The sequence below is a fragment of the Chinchilla lanigera genome, unplaced genomic scaffold, assembly GCF_000276665.1.
Source record: "Chinchilla lanigera isolate Chin_1 unplaced genomic scaffold, ChiLan1.0 scaffold00018, whole genome shotgun sequence".
In the NCBI taxonomy this organism is placed as follows: Eukaryota; Metazoa; Chordata; class Mammalia; order Rodentia; family Chinchillidae; genus Chinchilla; species Chinchilla lanigera.
In genome coordinates this window covers 21133668-21149347 of record NW_004955419.1, presented here as the reverse complement: position 1 = coordinate 21149347, position 15680 = coordinate 21133668, and the positions used below count along the sequence as shown (strand labels likewise).

Here is a 15680-nt window from a genome sequence, read left to right as displayed (position 1 = left end):
CCTCAGAAAACAAGCTGCTATAAAACATGATTCATAAATACTATACTGCGACAAAAATGATGCAAGGAATCTTCCAAAGCTTGGGAATACCCAGATTTGCTCAGTAAAAGCACCTGGGAGAGGAGTCAATTTATAGTTAAACCAGTGTATCATCTAGTGCATTATAACTCATGGTTAAAATAGCAGTCAATGAGCCACTCTGATGTTGATAAATAGTAGAAAAGATTCAGAATTCTGCTTGTCCAAGGCCCTAAATTAAAAAAAAAAAATTGGCTGTTATGCTAGAGTAGTCTTTCTTTTAAATATCCTGTTCCTAGGCTTAGGAAAGGATGGAGGAATAGTGTGCCTAAGATTCAGTACAATCCATTACTGTTCTATGTCAGTGTACAAGTGAAAGGCTGAGTTTTTACCTGGGAAGAGCACTGGGGTTGGCATCATAAGACTATTACTTAAGTGGAAGCTGTTTTCTTTCCTGTACCTTGGGCAGGTTGGCTAGGACCTCTGAACATGTTTCCCCGTGTGAAATGGAGTTGATAATGTTTGCTACAAACTATTTATAAGGTTTTTGAAAAGCTGAAATAAAACATATTCAGAGAGATAGCTTTTTTTTGCAAAAAAAGGAAGGTGAGGAAGTAGGGGAGGGAGGGAGGAGGATGAAAAGAGAATTAAGATGTGTTAATGCATGTGCCATCTCACAAAGAATGTAATCATCGGGTACTGTAAACATTTACATACTAATAAAAATTTTAAAACTAAAAGCCACAAAAATTTTAAAATGCTGCATAGAGATGATGAAGCATCACAGTTGATGATCCTTAACAATAACTATTATCTATTATTTTAACATGAACTTTTTTGGCAACCCTTTCGGAGAGTTTAAATCTGTGAACTATCATGGAAATTTTTAAAAATTTATCACATATTCTATGTAAAATAACAAATGAAACACAGGAACAATTCTAAGAATAAAGATGTTTGTTGCAGAATTATGTGTATCTGGGGGCTGGGGAATTTAGCTCAGTGGCAAAAGCGCCTGCCTGGCAAGCGCAAGGTCGTGAGTTCGGTTCCCGGTACCGGAGAAAAAAAACCAAAAAAAAAAGAATTATGTGTATCTGATAATAATATGTAAATCTGTGACAGTAGAAGAATGGTTAAATAAATTTTAAATCTCCCATAAGATGGGAGATTATATTACGTACTGCATATTTATGAAGCATGTATGCTACTATAAATATTAGTGAAGAACTTTTAATTATTTTTTATATACTATTTCATATATGTAAGAGTGCTTCAAAAAATACATACCAATACAATTGTCAATAATATTTTTCTGAGTACTAACAGTACATGTAATTTTTTGCTCAAATATGTGTAAGTTTACCTTAAAAATTACTACAAAGTCTAAATATATAAAGTTCTTAGGAGTAGTATAACATTTGGAATACTTGATTATCTTCTATGTAAACTAGAATCATTACGTATAATTTTCTAGTTTACATTATATGACAGAAGATAGAACTGGGTGCTCCTGGGTACATATGGATTATACTTCTTAATTTAAAATACAATGACTGTTTACAGATATCACTTATAAATAGTGAAGAGAACTTTAAGTGTGCATGTGACAAAGAATTAGTGGTTTTCTATAGTAGAATATTAACTGTGGTCTTTGCTCTCTCTGCTTTAGGTGCTGATAGTCTGCAGCACAGGTTTGGCTGGGATTATGCTGCTCAACTACCAGCAGGATTACACAGTATGGGTGCTGCCTCTGATCATCGTCTGCCTCTTTGCTTTCCTAGTCGCCCATTGCTTCCTGTCCATTTATGAAATGGTAGTGGATGTATTATTCTTGTGTTTTGCCATTGATACAAAGTACAATGATGGGAGCCCTGGCAGAGAGTTCTATATGGATAAAGTGCTAATGGTAAGTACTTTAAATACCCTCTACTACCTGAAAGATAAAAATGCTTCCAGCTCTTAAAAGTGGAGTTGTAAAATAAGATGTTCTTGTTTTATTTAAGTTGATATGGAAAAATAAAACAATATTCTAAAGACAGAGAAATAGTCTCTTAAAAATATTAGGCAATTTATCTTCTCATTTGTCACAATGAGTGGATGGAAAGAAGATTTTACATCAGAGAACTGCAGTCCATCCCACAAATATAACAGTTCTTGTATAGGATACTAAATATTACTTACCACTATTTTTTTGGGCCCTTCATTTACAGAGATTGAGTCAAATATAAATGTTAGCCTGACCTGCTGGCTGACATCTGTAATCCCAGCACTTTGGGAAGTTGAGACTAAAGGACTTCAGTTTCCTTGAGCCCAGCCTGGGCAACTTAGCAATTTAGTGCAACCCTGTGTCAAAATTTAAAAAGAAACTAAAATAAAACAGGTGGGGGGTGTAGCTCAGCCATGAAGGCCCTGGATTCAATCCCCAGTACCTCCGAATGAATAAAGGAGTGAATATTTCTTAGAATTCATCTGCCCCCTGAAATCTGAAAAGGCCCAAAAATTTATGCTATATGGTTCATATTTTGCAGGAATTTGTGGAAAACAGTAGGAAAGCAATGAAAGAAGCTGGTAAGGGAGGCGTTGCTGATGCCAGAGAGCTAAAGCCGATGGTAGGTGGAGATGAGGAGGCAACCAGCCTCCAAGAATTTCACTTTCACTTCCTCTCTCTCTCTGTTTTCACCGACTACACTTCTTCTGGAGAAGCTTTTGTTATCTGTATCACTCAGGACATGCTGCTCTTTCTGTTTGTGTGCTTACCCATCACTTGGATGGCGGAGTTCTTGTCACAGCTGCGGCCACCTTCTGTAAAAGTGAGCTGAAAGGAACAGCATCTTCACCGGGGTGCAGGGGACTAGCGGGTAACGGTTTCACCTCTGTGGTGAAACTGCTGTTTCCCATTTTCTTTTTTATCTGTCAGTGTTTAGTTTTCATCTGACTATTTTTTGTCACTTTGGAAGTTGGAATAGCAATTCCTTTCAGCTTGCTGAAATTTGTATTCCTCCTTTTTTTTCAATATTGTTCTGTTTACATTGCTGTCTTTTCCCCTTTGGTGACTTTTTCTTCTGTTGCCTAGAATGTACTTTGTTTCTTAAGCTATTTTTCTGTAGCAGTCACAGGTATTTTCCATCAACACCCACATTCCCTATTAGTAAGACCACCTAGTCTACTCTTGGCTTACTTGTGAAAAGGAAAAATTTCCCTTGTGAGTTATTTATATAATATTAATTTACTAATGTTAACTCATTGTACTTTCATTTGCAAAAACCAATCTGATCAGTGTGAGAGAATCCTGAGCTGTTTTCCTCTAGATAATTTCATTGCAGCATAACAGATGTCTCTCGCATGTATTGATCTAATTAAGACCACAGCAGCAGTGCTGCCAACCTTATGAGACTCGGAGAAATGAGGAAGGCTTGCTTACTTCTGACGTTTGGCTGTCCTCATTGTTGAGGAAATAAAGATCCCAAGCCTAACACTAACGAGGACATACTGTACATAAAATCGTAAAATATAAACTTGCCTTTCCCACCTTTGCTGCTTTTCCAGTGATTGAAACATCCATTGAATCATTCTTTAGTAATAAACATTTAAAGAAGGGAGAAGTTGAAAACTTGCTAATTTGGTGTACACTGCCATGTGTTTCTATATTATTCTTTAGTAAATGGTAGATGAGTTGTGGTGGACCAGAGTACAAGTATTCCTTCCTTAGCTACACCCCTAATTTATATAAACTATAACCATAGAAAGTTATCCTGGTTATGTGGCATTCTGCCAGAAGCCAAACATTTTAGGAAGTTTTTCTAATGGTATTTTCAGTTTTAATGTGTGTCCCTTTCCACCAACAATGCATTAAAATCTTCATTCGGTTTTTGCTTCCGTTTTATGTTTACCAGTTCATTGCTTACTGATGAATGGCAAAAATTGTTTTCTGTATCCCAAAATACATTTTTTATGCGCGTAGTTCTGCTGCTTTGGACATTCTACCATTCGGTCCCTAAGAATGCTTTAAGTGGTTAAAAAAAATTCCCCTAAAGAGAAGTGTAAAGTGTCACTTCAACAGTAGCTTTATTTTTTGAACACTTAATGCCTTACCTTTCTCTGTCTCTCAAGTATGCATGATCAGAGTTGACCCCTGCTATCACTCACTATCCTCTGTCAGAGAATTGTCAGTTATCTGAGGAATTTCCCCTCAAGTTTGGGAATTAGTAAACTTTAGAATTGTCCATTTGTATTTGCTTGTGTTGTTCACTTAGGTAGAAGTTCTGAAACAGAGCATCATGCCTGTTTTGCAGTATGTCTGGAAACACTGCTGCTGTCTGTCTTCTTTAATGGGGTATTTTAATTAGGGTTTATTTTTAGCCTATAAAATAATGCTTGGGAAAATGAGGTTTAAATTTTTCCTTTTGATAAGGGATCATTGAGCTAATATAACTGCAAGTTTTCTTTGACTTTTTTCTTAAGAGGACCTTCTTCTATAGTTCTTTAAAAGCAGTTTTAGAAAAATTTACCAAATGAAATGATGACGTTTTGGGAAATCTGGCTGTCTGCTTACTATCATATGGGAAGGACTTAATGGGAAAAGGAAGGGAAAACTTGGACTTTCTGGGGACAGGGGTTAGAGAAGTAGATTGTGTGTGTCTCAGAGATGATCTTGAAGGAAATGTGACTTCTAATATTCACAAGAATTTTGGCCCCAGTAATATAGGCTCAGAGGAGGAGTCCCCATCCATTTTCTCCTGTTGCTGTTAGTGACTGTGTATATATTTGTATCATCATTCATGATCTCCTTTAAGTGGTAATTGTCTAAGATTGTACTCTGTATGACTTTGTTTTCTAGGCTTCGGGAGCAAGTTCTGCTTGAACCTAGCCGACGGTTCTGGAACCCATTGACATTCCAAAACAATATATACACATAACTATGTATTTGTGTGTGTGGGTGTGTGTATATATGCATATGTATGTGTGTATATATATATATATGTGTGTATGTATATATACACACACACATAATCAGCCAAAATCAGAAAAAAGGAACAGGGATTTAATACCTTTTTTATGCTTATTTTTGTCAAACATGTACTCCTTTCATACGGGTGGCTTTTACAAGGCAACTTCCGTCATTTAATGTTTTCGATTGTAACTGTCTTAATGGAAATGTTAGATTCATATCTGATTAACATTTTTAATAACTTAGAGGAGATTTTAACTTTAGTTACTTAAATTAGGTGAAATTGTTGTAACAAATTCTTGTCTAAAATTTATTCAGGAATAATTTTCCTGATATGTGTATAAAATCAAGATCTTATTTTACGGATGCCTAAGTCCTAGCACATCAAGACTAGGCATGTGCTTTCAGATAAATAAAGCATTATTCCAATCAGTTTCCCCCAATCAAAAGCCATGTCATTTTACTTTTAGAAACATGCAAGTGGGCCCATCATGGGAATTTTCTTAGTAGCGCATACATTTGTCAGCCAACGTTACAGAGAAACCAACTCCTCAGGTATTTGTAGTTTACCCTAACGCTTCTATAGAAGAAAGTTGGAAAAGAGAAAAAGGTAGATAATCTTTCTTATGCAAACATTTTTCTTACATTTGTCTTTATTTTTGACCTTAGTAGCATCCTCCACACATTTGTGTGCCTGATTTGAACGGAAGCTGGGGCACCCAGCAAGTTTAGCCTTTAAGTTTCTATGTATTGATTTGTAGATTAAGTAATGTTAGGAGGAATTTAAAAAGGACAAAAATGTGGAGCATAGAGCATTGAAAATTCCAGTGCTTGGGCTTCGGCTTCAGAAGAACATCAGTGGCTTAGGGTTAAACAGCCATTGTATTCAAATGTTTGCTATAAAATCTGAAAACACACTGGCCGGTGCTCCTCTCTTTGGCAATTCATAGACTACCCAGTGTTCTACGATGTTTAACTGAAGAATCAGTTAATGTTTTGATCCTCAAGTATGAATGTCCTTTATGTTTGGGGGTGGGGTTGAGGCTTTCTGTTGTTGCTTTCTTTGTTTACTCCTGAAGCTTACCAGATATGAATGGCTAATATTCCATTGTTCTGCTTATTGTAATGGTGAATGCTTTAAGGAAAAACAAGTGTAATTTGCTAAGAATAACTCATGATCTGTTTATGCGATAACTCCTTTTTGTTACAATTTTTTTAAAAAAAGCTATTTTTGTTAATGTAAAGTAAATATTTCAGAGCAAATTTTTTAAACTTATTGCACTAAATACAGGCTCTGTACAAAAAAAGAAAAAAGAAAAAAAAAGCCTCAGCATTTTATCATTCCACGGAAGGAGAATCTTTTGAAAGAAAGCATTGCCTCCGACCGGAATTGGATAGTGAATTAGAGTGGTGTCATGGGAAGTATACAATTAATGTCAGTAGGGCTTAATAAGCAGCTTTTTCCTAATATGCTTCCTTTCAAAGGGTTGGACCTTTAAATTGCTGCAAAAAGTAAATTGTATTTTTTCTTTAAGTATTGGTGTTCTTTAGCTACGCTAAAATGTGCTAAATGCCTTGGTTTCTTTTCAAAGCTCATGTAATATTTCTGATTTTCCAGAATATTTGCAATAAGAGTCTGGATTAACACACACACATGCACGTGCATACAATTAAGAGTTCATGTTTTAGCAAGATATGGAAACCAACATTGTGGGCATAGCTATTTTGAAATAATAATTCTCCAGAAGTTAACATCTAACATCTAGTGTTGCCAGCGTCACTGTACTCTTTTATATTATTTGAAATGAAATCAATATAATTGTGTAACTAACAATTATCCAAATAGGTGAGAGAGCAAACCATGTAAGAAAATTGAGAATACTATCTGTTCCATAGCCACACAGATTTTGGACTTTCAGAAATATTGGGAACTAAATTTAGAATTGGCAAAAGTCTGGAAGATGGGTGTCCAAACAGAAGACATCCCAGGAGCTAGCTATTTTAGGAGGTGTTCCTCCAAAGGGACCTGATGGAAATCTTGAACTTGGAAATTAGGTTCTACTCACTTGGACATCCCTGCATCATGGATTCTCGCTGCCTGTTTCATGTGCTCGCAATCTCAGCTATTTGGAAGCCACCAGGAATGCTTTCTAATTATCATTTGCAACTAGAACTGTAATCAGAAAGAAATTTTGTATTTTTGTATAACTTGATTGTGTGCCATTTTATATAACAGGTCCTGTTTTACAAATAAATTTTGTTTTACTAACATTGTGTTTAGAAATTATGATCTATGTGTAACCATGTCATTTGAGTTCCTAATTAATTTCCAGGCTATTTTCCCTAAGTAAGTTTGTGTGCCTTACAGATATATGCAGATATGCATATATATTACACAGGCACACACAGAGAGATATTTGATACATGGAATATCACTCTCACATGAGCTTCATTCCTTGGTTAATTTGATAAAGCATCATAGAGGCTTTTTAGCAATGTTCCAGTGCTTTGAGGTTATGTTCAGATATCCCCGCTGCCTCTTTCATTCATTGCACGTCATTGTTCAGCTAGTTATGGGCTGCCTGACTGCTGTTCGCTCACTGCTTCCATCTTCTGCCCAAGTGAGAAGAATAGATGCAGAACAAAAATTACCTGTGAAATGTGGATACCTGAATAATTTTATAAACCGTTGATTCTGTGCTGTGATTTTTATCTTTTTCTGTGATGGTTTTTCAAAACTGCATTTAGGAGTCCTAGCTCTAGAGTTATTGCTAGGGTCTCCTCTTGTACATGGTAGTGGTGTCCAGAGTGTCATTGTTTTCTGCCATCAGATAGTTAGGGCTTTGGTGCATAACTTATACCTTCTAGGTTCCTGCCTCAAAAATAAGCTATGCTGTAGTATGATATAAAAGGAAAAGGTTAAATTCCAGTGTAAATACAAGAGACCTGTGTTCAGTGAGAGGCTTACAGTATAATAATAATAATAACAATAACAATAATAATAATAAAACGTTAGCAATTTAGCAAGGGCACTGAGATTGTGTAATCCTTGCATGGATGAGCAGAGCTCAAAACAGTTGGTTCATTTAAACCATTTAATGTAATGATTAACATTTAGGGTTAAAATTTTTATCCCATCCTACAGGATAATCATGTCTGAAGTCGCTGCAGTTTAAGTAGCTTCAACTGTATGTTGGTCCCTGAATGTCTTTTGTAAGGGAAGCACTTACTGAATTCCTTTAAAAATTATACTAGAAATAAGTTTTTCCATTATAGAAATGGTCTCTTACTCCTGCTTTCCCTTTTTTCTGTGAAGTGCATTAACCTGCTGATTATAAACTCTTCCTGATACCACTGGCCTTGGTATTTACCAAGAGCTCTCTTCACTTCTTTCCCAGAGGAGTTTCAGGATTTCTCCCCAGTAGGCAGTGGTAAGGGGCTGACCCTTTTATTCTGGTCCTGATCTGTTAAACCAGAGTAATACTTCTTCCTCCCTCTTCTTCAAAACAGGAATTGCATGCACCAAATATTTGCAAGGCTACACAGTGCTTTGAGGCTTTAAACATTTCTGCCATGCACAATCAATAGCTACTAAAGGATATTTCAAGATATCCTCAGCATACAAAGTAGCATTGTGAGATCATTTGCAAAACCAGAGCTGTGTGCTATGATGATTTGAACAATTTATTTTGTTATTTTACTATTGATCAATAGTCTCTCGTTTGAATTAGAGTTTCCTTCAAAAGGGTCTTTAGACTTCCACCTTTCAGTAAGTTCTCTACTGCTTTTCTACTGCTGTTTTGGAGGGGATCCTTAGAGTCTCAAGACTTATCAGTGCACCTGACACAGTTAATTTCTGTATTCTTTTCTGACAGAAGTGCTTGCCTAGAGTTAAGATATGGTCTATGAATGTATACTGGAGAATTGTAGGTTCATAAGTAAATGCACAAAGCAGAGACTTGTGTATTCTACATTCATAGCATAAAATGCCCTTTGCTTTTAATACATATTTATATAGCATTGTGTACTAAGGAATGCATGATAGTCCTTTTGAAAAGTATGCCCTGTTCATATACAGTGGCTGCTTTTGGAGTTTAACTCACCTCTGTTTAATAGCCCAAATTTTGAAAAAGCAGGACCCTTGATTGTCTCAAGGGAAAATCTAAAGCTAACAAATTTTAAAAATATGAGAACTAAACATGTTGTGTATACTTATACATTTAAAATAACATACTTTTCAAATTTCATAAATTTGAGCTAAATTCTTATATTTCATGTTTTAATTTAAAAGGCCAATTTTAATCCAAGATTTAAATCTTTGAAAATATCTTTTTTACAGAAAACTTAAATGCAGTTTTTAACCTCGTGAATTTCTGTGGAAAACCCTTTTTGCTATAGAAATATTAGAGTGCCCTTTCTTCCTCCTCATCGTGATTTTTCTATGTGTAAAATTAAATTACTCAGTTTTAATTTTGCATGAACAATCACCACATTTGTAAATTACATAGACAGGATTTAAATTTGTTGTGTTCTAAGAGAATTCATTAGTAAATTTGCCTAGATGATATGAAATTGTTAGGGACCCAAATACTAAGCAATTCTTACATTTTGATACTTAGCTTTATAATTGAACTGACTTTTGCTAGACCAGGGAGCTCAGAATATGAAACCATGGTGTAGTCAAGATCTGGTTAAACCTGGAAACCTTAATTTACAAATAGCCTGGAGATTTTCCAGTTTTACTTGCTAAGATCTGAATTAAATGTGTGGTATTTAAAAGCAGATTCATCTGAGGGATCTGAGTCCCTGTGAACTTGTGAAAGCTGTGGAATGTCTGTCTCTCAAATGCACCTAACACATCTATGAACACTTCAAATTTTCAAAGAAGTACTTAGGCCTCCCTAAATGCCCTTTTAAGATGAAACTTAGCACCTTTGGCCTGGAATCATCTTTATAAAGATTTTTGTGCAATTTAGTACTAGGTTTGGAAATAGAAACTATGCTAAATTCAAAAAACAACAACAAAAAAGAAACTGCTACACTGAATAAATAAGCAGATGGTCAATGCTGAATCTTCATAACAGTGAGACTTTTTACCTTGGAGGTATGAGGAGGTATGACATTTACCAAATTATTAGCAGTGGGCACAATAAAAAAAAAATCCAAGAATCAGAGAATCCTTGTAATTATCCATCAACCAGGGCACACAATTCTCTGTATTATAGCTCAGATAGTGACATGTGGCATAATGCTGTCAGTGTTTCACTGCATTAAAAGACGTCTGTCAACGTGACCCAAAACAACTGAAGATGATAACTTGCCAACATAGTATATGTGCTTGAGCAAGAACAATGGAAAATTGCAGGAGCAGGTAGTCATGACAGAAATTTGAAAGGTGTTTTTCTCCCCACATAAATCAGGGAGATGATTCCTGTTTTGAGTGTATTCCACCCTCTAGAGCAGGCTTGGACCACTGTGCCAGTGGAACTACATCTCCATTCCCCATGTCTACCCATCTTCCCTTTTGGGGAAACACATGGAGTTCTTCACATCTGCAACTTACTCTTAGATAATAGTGCTGCATCTACATGGCAGTTCTCTGGGAACGTTCTCTGGGTCCTTGAAGAAGCAGGCAGAAACCCTAAAGGAGTTTGAAATTATTTAAGGTTTTATTCCAGTGGATCACAGTTTATATAGTCAGACATTAAACCACTACCTATTTTTTGGCTGAAGAAAGCATTGGAAATCTCCCAACTGTCTGGTTAAGAAAAGAGTCCCCACCCTACCCCCACCCATTCCTAAAATTCCTCTAGTAAACCTTCCATACTAATAAACAGCCCACTGCTGGAAATTTCAATATCAGGCCGCAAAGTGCCAAAGTCTAGTCTAAATTCGACAGCTCCTTTAAGGCCTTATCATAGTAATGACTTAAAACAATATTCTGATCTTTGTTTATGAATCTTACCTACCCATCCTTCCAGCTAGAAATATCTAAGTTAGTTGTTGCTTGAGGAAAATGTGTTAATCTACTACTCCATGTCAGTTAAAGTAAGCTTTGAAAAGACTTGGGAAATAAAGGGCAGATAGAACAGGTCCCACGGACCATTCTACCTGCCTGTAGAAGTGGGAGAAGGCTCTTCGTTTTACCATGCTGACTTTTTTACAATGTGTTAAACTGTTTCACATAAAAATGTGACAAAATAGAATAACTTTGGAGACTGGTGACTTGAGGCAGCGACTATGAGTAAAATTTCCCCCCTCATTTGGGTTCCAATAGTCTGGGCTCAGAACTTTGTTTTGGCTTCTCTTGTTTTTACTAGTTCTGATTTTTCAGAGATGATCACATGGGGAAAGTTACCATTTTTCTACTACGTTGCTCTAGTGTTACTGGAGTCTATTGTATTGTTTGCTGACTTCTGCCTCCCCTTGTAAGGGTGCTGGGAATGCCATAATGAAGGGAAATTTCGGTTTTGCTGTGTCAGAATATTCATGACCACTGAATACATTTTTAGTAGATCTTGCACCTAGTAAAGTAAATTCAAGTGGGTTGTTAGTTAATTTGATAATACCAGGAGAGACAAACTTTACAACTAAGAAACAAAGAGGAAAGGAGAAAAGTGTGAAGGACATGTAACAAAATGATGTGGGGCTCAGAAAACCAAAGACAAAAGTCTATTTCTGAAGACCAAAGGTCCAACTCTTATCCGCTAGCTGGCACAGCCTTTCTGAACTTAATTTGAAGACATAACTCCTAGAATAAGGCAGTGGGGTCTTAAAGACCAGACAGTATAATATGGGAACGTTCTATTATGGGAACGTTCTAATATGGGAACCTGCTATTGATCTCTCAGGCACTGATTATCACATCCAGTGTCCAGCCCCACCTGTGGTACAGGGTCATAGGAACAGAAAATGGCACATCAGCGAGTCTCAATTTCTCACTGCTGTGGGATCCAGCATGAGAAATACATTGTGGTGCCACATATTTGATGCCTTTTTGTCTTTTTTTTTTTTTTTTTTTTCCATTTGCATCCTATTTCAGAGTGTCAAATTTTTGTGTCATGTCCTGTCTTTGTCCATTACCAACTGGAGGATCACAATTAAGCCTTCCATGAATTCCATAAATTGGAATCATTTACCTTAGCGTTATTTTGGGTTTTTTTCTAATTACAGTATCACTACACTGCATGCCTGTGGGGAAACACACGTGTAGGTGCTTGAACATGCCCCACACATACAGTTGTAGTCCTAGTGTTTGTGACTGTCTTTACTGACACAGTACAGACTTTACAGATGGAGCATTATGCTCTCAGAGGACTTTAAAAATGTGTATATACTAAGCAATTAACTTTCTGGAGTTATCAAATCTTGCTGGGAAATTAACTTGCAAGAGCTCTGAATTGGATGGCGTTCCATCTGGCTTCAGAGTAGAGTGAGCTTATATGAAATGGAGCTTTGAAATGTTTTTTCTTGTGCAGAAATATGGACTAGAAAAAAGTGCTGATCTAATGCGAAGTTTTCTCTGTGTACTGACTCAGTTGCCAGAATTATAATGAAAATTGTATTTTAGTCTAACAAATGTATAGAATTTTTTATGTAATAAATAAAATTTTATAGGAAAGAATGTCATTGTCTACTGTGTCCTAACACTTACCCATGCCCGTGGTGACGCCTGATAGAAAGTGATCATTGTTTCAGATTAGATCAGTGTGCTGCAAGGGTATTCTCAGCTATTCTTTTCTGCCATTTCTCAGCCTATTCCAGGGTGCCTGGAGTAGGAAATATGTGTGCTAAAACCATCTACTTCGCAGCCAGGCTTCCTAGCTAGAGTCTGAATAGCCATATGAAGCTAAGGTTAGAAGTGAATCCCATAATCAGGCAGAGTAGAAGAGCCCCTTTAGATAAGGTTAACCGTGGGAGACATGACCCAAAGGCTCGCTCTATACTGAGTTACTGGGTATGTGTGTGACTGTGGTATGTTGTCATTTAGACAGTCACTCTTCCATGTTACAGTCTGGGAAAGTCAAAATTGTTTTAAATGAATTAAGTCCTCAAAGATGTTCTTCCTAAGTGGAAGAGCTGTTGCAATACCAGTTTCTCTATCTCTAATTTTGGATTTTCCGGACAGGCTCATCAATAAATTGCCCTTCATTAGCTAATGTAATATCCAGGCAATACCCCTGCCTGTCTATACCGTTCTGCCACAAGGAATTTTTATAGGACATTTATAAGGACTCTTCAGACACTTGAGTGTTTCAGATGCTGAAGATACTGGTCTAGACTGTATTCTTTTGAGGGGGCTGGTTCTAATAAAAATTGCATCATTTCTCTTATGCAGTCCATCTAATGATTAAAATATGAAAAAACTCATTATTTCCTAAAAGGTACCAAGAAATTTTTCTGCTTGGCTATGAAATGAACACTTTAATCTCACATCTCAAAAAATAAAAATCCATAGAGTTCTTTTAAGAGACAAGATGCAGTCATGTGTCACTTAACAGTAGTAATGTGTTCTGAGAGACCATAGCATTGTTGTGCAAACGTCATAGAGTGTATGTACACAAACTAGAGTGACTGTAAGATCAGTAGGTGATAACAATTTTATGGGACCACCTTCATATGTGTGGTCCATTGTTACGAGATTCATGACTATTTGTGTACCCCAGCTTAGTATGTAAGTAATAATTAAAATTTGAGCTGCTACAAACAACTGTAAGCTCTTATAGGTGTCACATGGTTCCGAAATGTATCAAGCTCTTTAGCTTCTATGTTTGATCAGATCCTATGGAGATAAGTGGTGGGATGATACCTTTCCATTAATTTATAATAGTGGCACGTAACAGTGAAAGTGAGAAATGCTTTGTGCCTTTGATTTGGTATTGTGCCTCATTCACTGTCCGAATTCTGAGAAAAATAACTTTAGGAGATATACTTAAGTTAAATTTAGGTTTCCAGGAAAAAATAGAGCTAGATATTAGATTACTTCATGGATTTACCAAGAGTGTAGAAGAAATCTTAAAGTTCTCTAGATAGATAGCAGAAGGTCCCCAGCCAGTCTTTCAGACTAGAGAAGTAATGGTGAGAAGGAATTGCCTTCAAGGCAAATAAGCTTCCTGCCAACCTGGCCTTGCACCCTGTGACCTCACACTAGGAGATGGGGTGTTAGGTGTTTGTGGTTGGTCTACTCCCTCTATCTTTCAGAAAGGGTTCTTGCATCTTACAATGAAATAAAATAATTCTAATGCACAAAAAATTTCCCCAAAAAAGGGGCAAATGAGAATTTAGAAAACGAGATGACCTAATAAGAAATCCTAGGTTGGGCATGCTTTAAATTCCAAGCTTTTTTTCAGTCCTCATAAAGAGGAATTCAAAAAGGTACATAGATTTAAATGTTAAACAAAAGGAAGCCCAAAAGAAGTTCAATAGGAGGGGCTGCGCAGACATTAACAATGATATAAATGGTAGTGAATTGTAACAACAATATACTCCGTGAAAAGACCAGGGTTAAAGTAATATTTATAGCACAACCCTATGTAAAATAGATATTCCATACATCGTAAAGGTTGAGTAGATGGTCTCTTCAGTTCTGTAGACACTGGTAATTGATGTGTTAATTGAAAATTTGGGTTAATGAAGTAATTATTAAAAATAAATTTCTTTTTTAAACTGCAAAACTGGCCAATTTTTGACATATGTATATTGGTTCTTATTTATGACTCCTCTGAAGTTATATTCTGTATACTTTGTGTTAGCATCAATAATGGAACATGTGAAATATTTACTTCTTAAATGGGCAAGGAATTTAGAGGTGCTTATGAAATCCATTGACGGACTTTGAGATTTTTATAATCTCTTTCCAATGTGTGTATTTCTCACACACATAATCCAAGAGTAGTATTTTATGTTTATAGAGTTTTCTCAAGACATTCAATTTTTCAAGCCCTTGAACCAGGAACCACACCTGGCATAATCTGTTGGAATAAACACATCTGACTCTTGCCAACCACAGCCCACTGATGCTAAGAACAGAGTAGATGGTCCCTGAGGCCAAGCCTCTCCCCAGGAACACTCAGCATGCTATAGACATCAGCCAGTAGGTTGCACAGGCAGAGAATGTCAGTTAATCTGCCAAGATAATTAAATGGAAGTCAGCTATGAAAGCTACTCTATTTGCATCAAAATGATAGTTATGGTTATCTCTGTGTTACTTGGCCTTTTTTTGCTTATCTGAATGTTTAAAATATTCCTCTGTAGTTTTAACATAAACTATATTACAAATACTAGATATGATGATACTAACTAAACTAGTGTGATAATAGACCAATGCAGCAGATGACAAACTTCCTCCAACAAATCCTATTACTGATAAGGATTTAATAAAAGCTAAACAGAGATCTTGAATAAAGAAGGAAAGACTAATAAATGATACTCAATTTGAAAGTAAATGTCAATCAAATACAAATTGATTTAAGATTTTTAAAATTAGACCAAAGAAAAATCAAGATGGCGCATGCATGTAATCCCAGCACTTGGGAGGCTGAAGCAGGAAGATCATTGCTAATTTGAGGTCAGCCTGGGCTACAAAGTGAGCTCAAGGCCAGCATGAACTACATAGCAAGACCCAGTCTCAAAAAGACAAAAAAAAAAAAAAAAAAAGAGTAGAGATTTGATAGATTTGGAAGAATTACAAAAATACATGCAAAAGATAGAACAA

The 15680-nt window shown here is 36.2% G+C and overlaps 1 protein-coding gene across 1 annotated transcript in view; it reads left to right on the top strand.

Annotated features, from left to right (window-relative positions):
* Slc44a1 (solute carrier family 44 (choline transporter), member 1) overlaps nucleotides 1-15680 on the top strand; it is a 184712-nt gene that overhangs the window by 127947 nt on the left and 41085 nt on the right. Inside the window, exons 15-16 of the mRNA XM_005382780.2 lie at nucleotides 1688-1924; nucleotides 2547-2627. Coding sequence (XP_005382837.2) covers nucleotides 1688-1924; nucleotides 2547-2627 — 318 coding nt within the window. The remainder of the gene's footprint in view (nucleotides 1-1687; nucleotides 1925-2546; nucleotides 2628-15680) is intronic.